General features: G+C 40.7%; 1 protein-coding gene across 1 annotated transcript in view; it reads right to left on the reverse strand.

The window, feature by feature from the left end:
• Positions 1-420: 420 nt before the first annotated feature.
• Positions 421-14,033, reverse strand: part of PRTG (protogenin) — a 75,776-nt gene continuing 62,163 nt past the window's right edge. Inside the window, exons 12-20 of the mRNA XM_058847071.1 lie at positions 12,011-12,106; positions 11,294-11,480; positions 9,520-9,647; positions 8,582-8,752; positions 4,756-4,938; positions 4,090-4,210; positions 2,965-3,130; positions 1,878-1,982; positions 421-771 (exon numbers count right to left, since the gene is read on the reverse strand). Coding sequence (XP_058703054.1) covers positions 421-771; positions 1,878-1,982; positions 2,965-3,130; positions 4,090-4,210; positions 4,756-4,938; positions 8,582-8,752; positions 9,520-9,647; positions 11,294-11,480; positions 12,011-12,106 — 1,508 coding nt within the window. The remainder of the gene's footprint in view (positions 772-1,877; positions 1,983-2,964; positions 3,131-4,089; positions 4,211-4,755; positions 4,939-8,581; positions 8,753-9,519; positions 9,648-11,293; positions 11,481-12,010; positions 12,107-14,033) is intronic.

Genomic DNA, 14,033 nt, shown 5'->3' on the forward strand with positions numbered 1-14,033 from the left:
TGAGGGGCAAATGAAAACAAAAAACCCCAAAATAAAACAACACTACTAGGAAGTATCATCAGTTCCATAGCTGAGACCAACTAGAACACAAATGAGGTAAAGCAGTCGCCATTCAGAGTTCACCTCTCGGCAAACTGAGGTAGATAGTCAGCAAAAGGGCCAACAGCCTTCCCTTTGCTCCAGTGACATATTTTTAACTTTAGTCAGAAATCTTCACTCCTTTCACATTTTTTGACCACTGAACATTCAAAATGAGCGAGCTTTAAAAAAAACAAACCAAAATATAGGAAAAAAAACCCCCAACATTCAACAGAACTGTGGATCACCTGCTAGGTTAGTCAGGCTTTCCACAATGAACCTTTGGCTCGCTGTTCATTGTCCTTCGAACAGACCCAGTGAGAGTGTCCGGGGTGCCCGGGCTCAGTTGGGCAGGGCAGGGAGGATCTGCAGCGGGCCGGGGGCAGCCCCGAGCAGCAGCGGGGTCTCGGTGCAGCCGCTGGCGGCCGGGCTCCCGGAGCTCGAGTCGCTGCCGGCCGGAGCGGAGCCGCCCGGAGCGGAGGAGAGGTGAATCTCATCGTTGGACTCGTGAGAAAACCTCCCGGAGTCGCCGGTCTCGTGGCTCCCTTCGCTGTTGGCCGAATGCTCCGTGTCACCCGCACCGCCGAAGGGCACCTGGAAGTCCGAGCGCTGGCCGGGGGAGCCGCCGTGGTGGAGCAGCGCGCCGGGCCCGGGCTGGTACAGACACACCGCCTGCACGAACCGCCTCTGTGGCTGCAGAAAAGCACAGCGAAAAGAGCCTCAGAAAAGCTGAGCCATCACTTGAATTTTTACCGCATTTCCTGTCTCCTATTCCACCAGAATGCTTCTCTCAGGGCTTTCCTGGAGGAGTTTAAAAATAATCAATCTCAAGTCTTGCTCGCACTTTTCCACAGCAGATGAAATAATCCTTCTAGATAAGCATGGCTAATAAAAAAATATTTCACTGGGGAGACGTGAAGAGTATTTTAAAAACACACTTAATAGAGCTCCCTCCCATCCCCTCGTGCATATTCTTTAAGCATTACTCCTTGGGTGACAGCAAATATTTTCCATATAGAGGCATCAGAAATACACAGCTGCTTGTAGAAATATTTTTCAATACGATTCTACAACATGGATATCAAGACTTTCTAATTCTTAAACACACAAGAGCACAATACAAGTTAAAATGCAATGAAGAATGGTTATATGCTCCATATGTGTGAATTTGCATAGTAATTTTCCAGATTTGATTTAACACTTCAGTTTTAAACTGCTCTTTTTCTCAGTCAAATGGCAAATATATCCAGACCAACAATTTCCAAAGGCAGACAGTTCTATTCAGGTTCTCAATTTTCTCAATTTTTTTTTCTTTTCTTTTATACTTTGGATATACCATCTAGTTTCCCTCATTTGTTTCTCTTCAGCCAACAAAACTCTCAGCTGCCAGGGTAGGAAAGGATTCTATTTTAATATTATTTTTGTTTGTAAATACATATTTAATTTGTATTTATATTTATACAGTCTCTACAGAAGTAGTTCATGCATTGCAAGGTACACAGAAATCTTTCTGCTCACAGATCCAAAGACAAGTAAGCCATCAGTTAACAGTAGAGTTACAGTGTCTGCCAACTGTAAAGAGTCACAGTGTCCTGATAACAATATCTGTCAGAAGATGGAATTTCTGAAAGAGTTTACTATGGTGAGATAGAACACCATCAACCTTACACAACTGCAAGTACCCAATTAATACTATGACCACTAAATGTTTTTTCCATAAACAGAGAAGTAAGGTATCTTCTTCTGCAAAGAGGGTATTACAGTAAAGATTGTGCATCTCTGCCCATTAGAGCAATTACCTCCTCAGCCTTCGTCTTCTTAGCATCTTGGAAGAACAGCCACCTTTTCTTGCCATTAGTCTTTGTGACAGGCCCATAGCTGTTAATAATCAGATCAGATCCTCCCTACAAGAGAGGAAGATGCAGACATTTATTTTAATAAAGTAAATTTCTAAGATACTTGAAAATATTCTTCTATTCCTATCTGTTGGTTCCATATGAAAATGAAGACAAACAAAGCCTCAGTCGTGAGTGACATTTTTGTGGTCTGGCACCCATCTGCTCAAGACAAGTCAAGGACAGACCCAGTAAATGTGGCAAGCTTTCTGTCCAGACCCAAAGCTGCAATAGTGCAGGCACACAGCAAAATATTCCAGCTACTGCTTTTGCACTTAGAATGTGGCCATTCATAGGGAGTGTCTGTGCCTCTGCTGGGACCATTTCCATTTCTTGGCTCTCACAAATATCCTCAGGGAGCAGCTGCACTCCAGTTTGCAGTGTGAACAGAACAAGTCTGAACTCAGTATGCCTGCATGTGAAAGAAAGGCCACTGTGGTGTTGTCACACTGGACTTCTGGACTGAAGGTTCTGCACATGCCCTGGTACACCCTGTCATCCAGGCTAATGAATAATTTGACTGAGTATGAGTTTATAAACTGCAACATTGTCTTACCAGTAAATATACGGAAAAACAGTACTTTTCTTAACACGTGCTTAGTGCCATAGTTGACTAGACTGTGCACAGGCACTGACTGAGCTAGGTGCTGACAAGGACCCTCACTTATCTCCTGGGAGAGATGCGCCTCAGCAGAGGCCACCGAGCAGACTTGAGTCTGTGGAGCCTTTATCCTTTGATGCTGTGCCAGGGCCAAACTCTGCAATCTGCAAAGTACAGTCAAAGACAAGTGTCTCAACCAGATCTCCAGCTGAACTTTCAGGTAAGTCTTGAAAATTTGAGCCTGGATTGCCATCTTTGTGCTTGTCCCATTAATAAAACAGCCTCCTGAAGGTTTATAGGAAATATATTTTACTTTTGATAAGGACTCTGATGTTACAACAAATTCTTAAGGAAGATTTCTGACCTGGGAGTTAGTAAAACTCACAGTACCTTAGCATCAATGAAGCTGTTTCCCACTATCATTGGCAATAAGGATTCTTCATTCTCTGCAATTCCTTCAATATTCTTCTCCACATCATTAGGACTGGCTAATGAGATGCTGGTACGTGACAGCTGGTCAGCGCTTTGCTGCACAGGCTTAGGAGCAGATGCTTTCCTACACAATGTTAAGAAGGAACAAAATTGACCCACAGGAATACAATACCAAAAAAAAAAAAAAAAACACGGATAAACTTCAAAGCTATTATTAATCAAGTCATCCTGGTATATTCTTGGCATTTACATTTTGTTATGTGATACTCCTAACTCACATGGAATTTAAATGTTATTCCTTGCGATAAAAATAACATCTGCTTCCAGTTAATCATACACAGTAGGCTACAAGCTTATGTGCAGGCAGGAATTGTCATGATTAGTAATATTACTTGGAGGAAGTTACCACTAATGACATTAAGACCTTTCTACCATACTACACAGAGACTATCTCCCAATCCATGTTTTTTCCTGCATGTAAGCTAAAAAGCCCTTGTTACTGAAAAACATTTTCAGAGAGTTTTTAATTTATTATTTCAAGTGACTTAAATTTATTCTGTTCCCAAAATATTGGGCTGAGTCACTGGGCCAGTTTATACCCTCTAGAAGCTGATGACAAACACAGACAGTGGTTTGCACCACTGTAGAGAAACTGCATCATGGATCTGCTCTAAAATCTGCATCATGGAACTCCTTTATGAGAGAGTTCCTCTCGTCCAGCAGCAGCTGGAGGGTTAAAGCCTTGCAAGCCAGGTGTGGGCAGGCTGGAGGGTTCAGCAGGAGGAGCAGGTGATGAACAGCAGCATGCTTATCTGACCCAAAATTGGGGTTCAGCTGGAAACATGCCTCATACTGAGTTGTCAAAGCACCAGCACTGACTCACTCTGTGAGTTCTTCCTCCTTTTCCTTGGAGAAGGGGCTCCAGTAGAGTAGGAAGAGCCAACAAAGTGCTTTGTTTCCAACACTGGTAGAAACAGGTGAAGAGACAGAGTACTTCAGAGAACTTGGCACTCTTGGAGGAGAAGGCACATCCAAGAGTGAGTACATTGGAAAAGAGCTCAGTCTTCAAGAACAAAAACATACCTGGCTTTACTGCGATAAATTAAGATCAGGATGCAGATAAGGATGCAGGTCAAGGCTATGCAAACCCCAGCAACAATGCCAGTCATTGATTTCTGGTCCAGATGGTAATAGTCAGAATAAGCTGTATCAAAAAGGAACATAGAAAGGCTCAGTAAATAAGAAGAGTTAACCCCTGCTCCCTGTCAGGAAATTAATAGGGTTGCAGTTACAACCACAGAGACAAATGCTTCCTTCTAATGAGATTTCCAGGCCTTCTCTGTCATACATTTTTAAACTTTTGAAAATAAAACTTATAGACCAGAGGAGTGTCTGGTCAGTGCAGTCCTGGGAGGGCAGGAAGAGGACAGACCCAGTCCTATTGGTATCTCAAGCCAGATAAAGGACTTAAAGGAAATGAAGACTGGCTGCAAAGTTACTGATGTAAAATTCAAACCAGTTATGTATTCTCATTTGATAGGCAAACTTTCCATTTCTGAGCAAGAAAATTTAAGTTGAACTGAGATAAAAATTCCAAAATGGTTTCATTCAGAAGAAGAAAATGCTACATTGTTAGGACTGCCTCACATAAAACAGAATGGTTTACCCAGAAAGTGGCTACAGCTAAAGCAACCAGGGATCTTTTCTCCCCAGTACTTGTGACAGAGTAATCCAAACATTGCTACTGACTAGTGGGATCTCCAGAATCCAAGCGTTTCGGCCTCTGGTTAGACTCCGATGTCTCCTTTGGCAGGACAGCAAATTCCACTGCATTTGAGAAGGGTCCTTCTCCCACTTCATTGGAAGCTGCTATTTTAACCAAGTAGATGTTTCCTGATACAAGGTTTTCCAGCAAAGCCATGGTCATTGCTCCTATGAAAAGATACAACAAACCGTTCCAGTTTGACAAAGCTTTGGGCAAAGACTCAGATTTAGACATTGAGACCTATACTTTATTCCCAATAGCACCTCTAAATCTTGCTTGAGGACTGTGATTATTTTGATACATTCTACCCTGCATACACTGAGAGAATGAACACTGGGCTTGCCTTCTCATCCCTTGTTTCTTCTCCATTCTATTTGAACATAGGACACTGTGAAGGGCCAGTATAGCCCCAAACCAAGATTCAAGTATTGGCTGTGACACAGAGCACACCAACCCTAAATCTGGCAGAGCTGCATTTCAGTGTGACAGCCTTTATGTTGTGATCACATCTGCGAGGAGATGCACCCAGCATTAACCAGACTCAGGCAGAGAAACCAGAACATTAAACCTCTCTCATGTCATGTGTGCCTCTCCTCCACCTGCTGTACCATGAATGTGAATGAAAATTGACATTACAAAAGAATCCAGGTTCACTTGATCAAATTTCAGGCCTAGTTAAATGAACAGGACAGCTCTGCAAGAGTACCTCATACCATGATTTTATAACAAAATTAAACCCTATTTAGACCTGTGTAGGCTTCCTTGATTACTCTGCATCTAAGCTGTGCTACTAAGAATATTACAGAAAATGTCTTTTTCATATGCTAGGGATTCATTTCCTGAAGTCCCTGAAGGCAGGAAAAGAGATTAAGAACATAAATAGGATTCACTAGCATTGTCCTTAGACAGGCAAAACTCCTATCAAAGTCAATGAGAGCTTTGCCTGCTCAGGGACTGCAAATACTGCTTAGAATTCCAAATCATTTCTAAAATGCCTGTGTTTCTTGCTACCATAGAAATATGCTGCTTTTATTTCCCTAACAGTGGCACTAAATTAAAATTAAATTTATTTACAGCTCTAAAAATCAAATAAATTAAAATAAATAAATTAAAATTAAATTTAGTTGCAGCCCTAAATCTATCTCTTCATTTTCCTATATTCCATTTAGTTTCTCAGACTTACATCAAAATTTTAACTTTTTAAGTCAGTTTGAGAAGTCAAAATTTATAGTGTCATGGGAACCTATAAAATATAAGGTTATTTTGTCGACTGAAAAGATTATACATTTGGCAAAAAGGAAGCTACTTCAAAAGCTGTTTCAGTTCTTCCATTAAAAAAAAACCAAAACCATTAGCTGAAAGCATTTGAAGTAAAATGTGAGGTATCTGTAACCAAAGGAGCTGTAATATTTAGCACCAGCAAGGGTGAAAGGTCACATTTCAATATCACAGGCTCCTTGCCACAAGCTCCTTTCCAATCTGCTGCGTTGCTCAAACAAGGGAGCACTTGGGGGTGATTTACTGCACACCAAGTGTGCAAGGGCTGTAACTTCTGATCCACTTGAAGAGAACTAGGGAAGAAGGAGGAGGTGGCTGGAAGACAACTCACATCATGAATCAGCACCAAAATGCAGTTATATTTTCTGGCTTTGCCAGGCCTAACACAAGCTCAGTCAAATTAGGGGGTGGATTGGGAGAAAATTTCCTGCAGAAACTGAAGCCCATGCTTTTATAGGTTGCAGGGTTGGTTTGTAGTTGTTTGGTTTGGTGTTTTTTTTAATTTTTTTTTTTTATTTGAGGGGATTTCTCTGGAGGTATGAGAATGGAATGGAGATTTCACAAATCTTTTGCAGAACAAGTTTAGCATCAAGACAAAACAATGTTATTTATTTCATAGGGTTAACTGATCTAATCAAAATAAATGCATTAAAGAACACAAACCCTGCTTCTACCTGAAATTAACTACGAAAGCACTGTCACAGGACTGGTATTTGCCCAATTTTATCTCTACATACTAATTTCCTTTCACAGACTTTTCCATCTATACTTTAACTAAGACCATGACAGATTGTCCTAGTGTGTCAAGATGCCTGAATTCCACACCATGCCTCAGACCCTAATATATCTGTCAAAATGCAAAATTTGTGGCTCTAGCATCAATGGGCACAGTAATACACTGAGATTTATAGTTCTCCATTTGCTCATTCCCTCCAACACTTTCAGTATGGGAACACATGAAAATGTTTACTGTTATTGCCATCCTGTCATCTGAAATCTCTGGTGAAATACTATCAGAGATGCTGTTCAGTTTCACAGGCATGACTGAGCTGAACGATGTATCTGAAAGCAATTCAGCCACTTTGCTGCATGCAGCAAATACAGTTTATCATCAACAGAATGACAAGATTTAGTCTTCAAACACAAGCTCTCTGTGAATTTAAATCTGCTGGGTTTTTCATTCAGTAAAAATAAACAGTAAATTTGTCCTTAAACAATATCACTGTTTCTTCCAACAATGCAGTTGGACAACTTTATTTAAATTACTGTTTCAGTGAAAAATTTTAATAGTGAAAACCCATGGGCTCAATCTTCCCCTGTAGTTAGACCTGACTGATATTTCAGAGACTAGTTATTTGTCACAAATTTAGCTTAACAGTAATTTTCCTGTTACTTTTCACAGCTGTCCACTCTCTTTGAGACCAGCCTGACAAAACACCATTGTGCTGCAGCAAAGTGGCACTGCCACCTTTCAGAGAGGCTGTTGGTCCTTTGTCCTCTCTTCAGGAGCAGCACGAAGAACAACAGCTCTGAACTAGAACAGCTCCATGATGGTGAAATGAAATCTCTGTGAGAGCATTCTCATTAAGTTTTTAGAATTCTCCACAGAAAATTTATAGCCTCACTCTCTGCTGACAATTAAGCTTCCAGCCAGGTAACAAAACAGAACAACAAAACAGTAACTCTTCCAGGGCAATCCTCTTAAATAGGCTACTCAAGCACATGACTTTACTCTGTAACACTGAGCTTTCCTCTCTGGTTTAAGACATTATTAGAACATTATCTGTTCTCAACTACCTCTGTCTATTTTGACTATCAATGGAACAATAAATGCCTTTTATTTTTTTCTGGCTACAGTAGAAATCTGTTCTTGATTCAGCTCTTCAAATCCCAGTATTATTCAGAAATGTGCCTACAAAAATTTATACTATCTCTACATTTAATCACAGAGATGTGACTGCAGTTCATGTCAGCATACCCAAGGTACTGTGAGATTAGCTGGGGCTCAGCAATAGAAGAGAGCCAGAGTTAAATTGAATTTGCAGAGTGATTGACTGGGAGTAGCAGAAAGTTCATTAAGCAAACGGAGCTAACTGGATTGACAGTGATCGACAGAAACGTATAAACCCACACAGCCACATTTAAACATTCATTTCTGGAGAGCAAGGCATCTCAGAGACTTGAGATTTGAAAGAGTGCATTTACAAAATGAAACCATCACAATCATGGTTACAACAGAACTAAGATGGATGTAATAGGATTTACAAGACATTTTGGTTTACAAGCATACACTGAGCTCCAAAGCAGCACAGAGAGTCCCTTCTCCCATCACTTTCTGAATATGAACTTGTTTTTTCATACATCCTCCCATGGCAATAATTCTAAACTAATTGGAACTTTCATGTGAACATTTATATAGATTTGTTTCATAATTCAATGTAGTAGTATAGTCCAAGGTTGCTGAAAATAACAAAACATCTTATAAATAACATCACTGTTTGTCCAGTTCATTGGTTCATGATTTTAGTTTACCTTCTCTGTGCAACACTTGCCATTCCCCAGCAATCCAAGACTTCCTGGATGCATAGAGGATGGTGTACCGTGTAACAACTGTTTCAGGACCATCAGGTGGCTTCCAGGAAACCAGAGCAGTATTATCCTCTATCAAAGTCACCTTCACTCCTACTGGAGGGCCAGATGGTGCTGTGAGAACAGTAACACAATGCTATTAGGCTAACCCAATTTACATGCAATTAAACTGCTCAGAAAGGAACTGATGTGCAGACCTAATGGCCACTGCTACATCCCAGAAACCACATTGAAACAAACACATACTGCTCCTCAGAGACACTCTCCTGTTAACTCTGAGCTGGTCAATAGCTTAGACTCTGTAAAAGCAAGTTTCCTATTTTCCCCTCAACTCCAGAAAGCAACAGTTACTGACAACCCCCCACTTTATTATTCTGTGAACAAGTACCTCCCAAACATTGCTTTGGTGAGAACATGAAACTGCAGGTGTGGATTTTCCCCTGTCAAGCTGACAGTAAATCAAACCAGCATCTAAGCCAGTAGATGTGTAATATTCTTAGTTTCCAAAACTTCTGGGGTTTAAAATATGTTTTCATAAATGCCTATGAATCAGCCATGCCTCTTCAATACATAAATACATATTTTAAAGTTTTTATTCAAGTTATTTCTACTCAGTGGCTGCTACTAGTGAAAGCATCACACTTTATACAAAAATCAATGCTGATTTAGGGTGGATTTTGAAAAAGAATTTCACAGTTCCAAAACAGGGATTTGCCTGCTAGCATTTTTCTATCTCTCACCAAGAAGAGCACTATCTGTGTCTCAGAGGAAAGGATTTCCCTCTCCTACACACAGCTTAAAATTAATAAGCACATTTTCAGGCCATTTGGTTTACAGAACACTCCTTTTAGAACCACAGGATCCCTCTCCTGGTTCCTTACCTTCAGGGAGGGTAGTGTGGTACACTACAGGACTCCAAGGACTGGAGAGCTGGTCCACATGCAATCGAACTGCAAATTCATACATGGTTTTTGGCTCAAGACCTTGAACTAACATGTGAGTCTCTGACCTGGACAGATGAAGGAATAAAATACATTAAACAGCAGCAGTTTGACTTGAAGATCCCCAAATCAGATGTCTCAGTCACACGGGTAGATTCCCACTCTCAGTTCAACACAGGACAAACCAGTCCAAGTCCAGACACATGGCACATCTGTGCTGCCTACCTGGAAATGTAATTCTACCATCCCTGGAGCTCTCAGGAGCATTTTATGTCTGCTGTCAATTGATGTGAACTCAAGTTTTTATAAATGTTGTTTGAACAGCTGATGCACAAACAATATTATTGGCTGGATCACCAGCAGGTATCCCAAACTCAGTTCTTTCTGTCCATAGGACACTGTGCTTCAAGCTGGAGTAACAAACTGCAACCAGCATCACAGCTCACAAGGCACCTGGTGTTGGCTCTTGGATCTGCTTCCCAGTTCACACACAGAGGCTACATGGGCAACATCCCCTTCCACTTATGGCCTCCACACCTCATGTTTAGGGGATGAATATGAATGCTCCTTACTCATCTGGTAGCAATATTTAGTAATTTATAACTGCAGAATTGATTCTATTAATTATAATACTGCAGTTTACAATTTGATCACAAAGTCAATTGTAGACTTTTCACTTTACTTTGATTCTGGGGCAGAGGGAAATCTTTCATATATGCCAGGGTTAATACTGGATGATAATACCCCACTCAAGATTAAATCTCAATTTAAAATGGTCTTACTCTACAGATATTGCTTTATTAAATCTCATTTAGTGTTTTCATCTTCTGTACTGCAGGGGCAGTAACCAGTACTTGCAATAGCCTCATCCTGTCACAAAAAGCAGCACTCATTGCTATGCTCCACATTGCACACTAAGAACTTTACATGGTGATTATACTGTGTCTAATCGTTAAGCCGGGAGTTATACAGCAGCAGATGTGTTCTTGGAAGAGAAAACCATGAATATAAGGATGGAAACTATTTATCCTATAAGACAGCATTTTTCTTATTTAGAGGCTTGAGTAAACTGAAGTTTTGAGGGAGCTGCACGCATGGATTCCCTCACCAGCCCCACAGCCCCCAGCATGGAGCGAAGTGTTCTGCTCCCACACCAGCTGGGCAGAGGCTGAGCAGCAGCCCAGGGCAGGCTCCCTTCCCAGTTCAGCCATTCTGTGCCTCACACACTGATTCTCTGCAAAGCAAGCAATCTTACTTGGCTTTCCCCTGGCAGGGTGCCACACACTTAGGAATGTGGCATTCCCACAATGAAATGCTCAACCCCTCAAAAATTCTCATTTTCAGTCTTAAAATCAGACACTGGACTCAGTCCCATCTTTGACCATGCTACCTGTAAAATAGGTATTGTTTTTTGTGTAGTTGAAAAGGAGCTTAAAATTAAAATCAACTGAGACAGCTAAAAAGACATTACAAAAATCAAGAGCTCACCCGATGATCCAACACAAGGATCACTGGTAGAAAACGAAGCTATTCTATGAATATATCTTAAGAAACCTAAAAAACCTTTAGGAGCCAATGGGCAAGACACAGTCCTCTGATGGAAATAACATTTGTTGCTAGTAAAAGAAAATTAAAAGAGAGCAGGAAGAGTAGAAACTGAGTGGGAAGGATCTGGACCTGGCAACCCAAGAGCCCCCAGCAGCGCTGCACTCACGTTTGGAGGTAGAGCACCAGGGAAGCGTTCTGCAGCCCCACGGGGTTGCAGCGCACTGTGTAGTTGATGAGCTGAGCAGAGGTGAAGGCAGGCTTTCCCCAGTGAAGGTAGATGGAGGATGAGGTGTTAGCCTTGGCATAGAGGTGGTGAGGAGGTGGCGGGGGTGGCACCATGCGATCTCGGACAGCTGTTTGAAACAAAACAGGAGCAAGAATTATTTACTGCATTGTATACAGATACCAGTTATACAAAAAGGTCTGAGCCCACAGTTTAGATACAAATCTGCCCTAACCCAGCTGGTGCTCACACCCAGGAACCTGGTTAAACTATTAGAGATCCCTCCTAGCCCAACATGTCCCATGTTATTTCTGCAATCCCAATTGTTTACTCAAAAATAAAGTCAAAACTATCAGAAAAGACAAGAAAAAGAGATAAATCTCTCACAAGATAAGGAATACATCATGTTAGGTGATGCAGATAGTTCAGCAAGGGAGGGAAATGTGCTTGGGCTGTCTTGTTTCTTCAACTGCGCTTCATGAACACAGGACACTGTCTCAATTGCAGGATGACTAAGGCAGTATTTGTCACTGATATATCTTCCTTGTACTCTGTTTTACACTGGATTTATTGATTATTTAGAAGTTAAAAACACAGAGCTGCTGGGACCCTGAAACACCTCAACTTTCAATAAATTCTTCATGCATCTACAACACTTACAGACACATCCTGGAGTGCTGACTGTTTGGTCAGCCTGATAACCTTCTTCCATATTGTTATATGCCAGCAGCCTTACATGATACTTTCTTCTAGGATCTGCAGAAAGAGCAAAGGAATAATTAAGCTCAAGAAAAAAAAAAAAAAAAAGAAAATTGAAAGAAAAGGATATTTGAACTTCCACAGATAGTGAGACAAATTGATGCTCCTGAAAGTTTGTTTCAAACTGTTTCAGACTGATAGACAGGCTGGATGCCTGGAAGCCTGTCTTTTCTCCAGCCCTGAGAGTTCCTCCAATTCTTTGCCCAGAAACAGTCAGCTATCTCCCAGTCTCACTTACAATAACCTAAAGCAAAGATTTGTAAGAGAATCAATGGGAGTAGGACAAATAACCACATTTCTATCTGTAACAAAGCCACGCCTTCACAGCTGCAGAGCTAGATTTAATAGTACAAATCAGCATATTGGAAGTGTTTTCAGACCTATAATAAAGATTTGTTAAAACAAACAGCAGGAGGTCCCCAGAGCCCACTGTTTGTTTCTGGATACACAAGCTGCATGGAAGCAGGACAGTCAAAGCAATGGCAAGACAGCACCCAGCAAAGAAATGGGAAATGTTTGGGTTCCAGGCTTTGAAGGAGATAAACTGTGAAACAACAGGGATTGTTAATAATGCTTTGGCAAGGAAATTCTGCCTCCATATGTTTTCTTAAAAGCTGCCTCTGGCAGTCCTAGAGGGCCACCATTCCAAGCTGGAAGGATCTCCCCACACCCTTTCTCTGCCCACACCTGTGGGTGGCCACATCTCAGTTTGCTGCTTCTGTGTTCTGTTGATGATATGCTGGCCTCAGCCCAAGGGAAAAATTGCTACAGAGAAATGCGTTAGGAAGAGGCCTGGAGCTCTCTAAGTGGTGATGGTGTGGGGCACCCACAGGACAGGCACCAGTGAGCTGCAGGGTGGCACAGTTTGCTACCAATTCATAGGAGCTAAACTTCACCCCAGTACTGATACAGGTACTGGGATATTCTCCTCCTCTAATAACACAAACCTATTTCTTTTAATTAAGATTTTCAGAAGGTTCAGATGTTATATAATTGCACTGATCTTGTTCATGTCCTTTTTCCTTCCACTAAGATATTGCAATATTATCAAAATAAGCTCTTCCCTTTCTCCTTTTAGCTGAGATTTGATGTGGCCTCTCATGCAATAAACAGGAACACAAAGTCCTGACATTTCTCGACCAGGAATAGGAATGTTGTTTCCATCAGATCATTGGCTCCCTCTGCAGTCACAGCACCAGCAACACCATCTGAACAAAATGATTGATGTTTCTGTAGAGATGGCAGGGTAATTTCCTAATAATGCCCTTTATAAAATCTTTTAGTATTTATTTTGAAATAGACACTCTTTTTGTGCTGTAGTTACCCATATCAGCTGTAAATGAGATATCACTGGGTAAAGTTAACATCTCTGTGTATTTTATGTTCATCTTTGGAAGGTTATTTTACCAAAATCTAAAGCAAAAGGGCTCCTGTATTTGGATTATTATATTTGAAGTATTTTTTTGATGTGATTGACCTTAATAGTAGAATAGGCAAGATGAGGCCATTCCCATTTTTTGAAGACTTTAACATCACAAACAGACAATGTAAATAACAAAATGTAGAAGGGAAAAAACCAACAAGCCATTTTTTTTAAAACTAGAGTAAAATTCTCATTTGCTTTGAAGATTTTTTCCACTCTACAATAGCACTTTTACCACAGATGACATCAGCTGTTCCTAGGCAACAAATTACAAATCAGAAAAAAAGGAGATGGTTACTAACACACAGAATAATCTTAAGCGTGTGATAAAAGAAAATATGGAATTCTAATATTGAAAATTCAGAAAAAGAGTAAGATGCTATCCATACAAAATTGAAATATTTAAAAAAAAATTGTAAAAATGCAAGGTGAATTTAAGAACACTGGGCCCAAAAAAGGATATCCAAAAGGATAAATGGTAAAAATCTTTCAAAAGTCCCA

This window comes from Poecile atricapillus, chromosome 11 (assembly GCF_030490865.1).
Source record: "Poecile atricapillus isolate bPoeAtr1 chromosome 11, bPoeAtr1.hap1, whole genome shotgun sequence".
Classification (NCBI taxonomy): Eukaryota; Metazoa; Chordata; class Aves; order Passeriformes; family Paridae; genus Poecile; species Poecile atricapillus.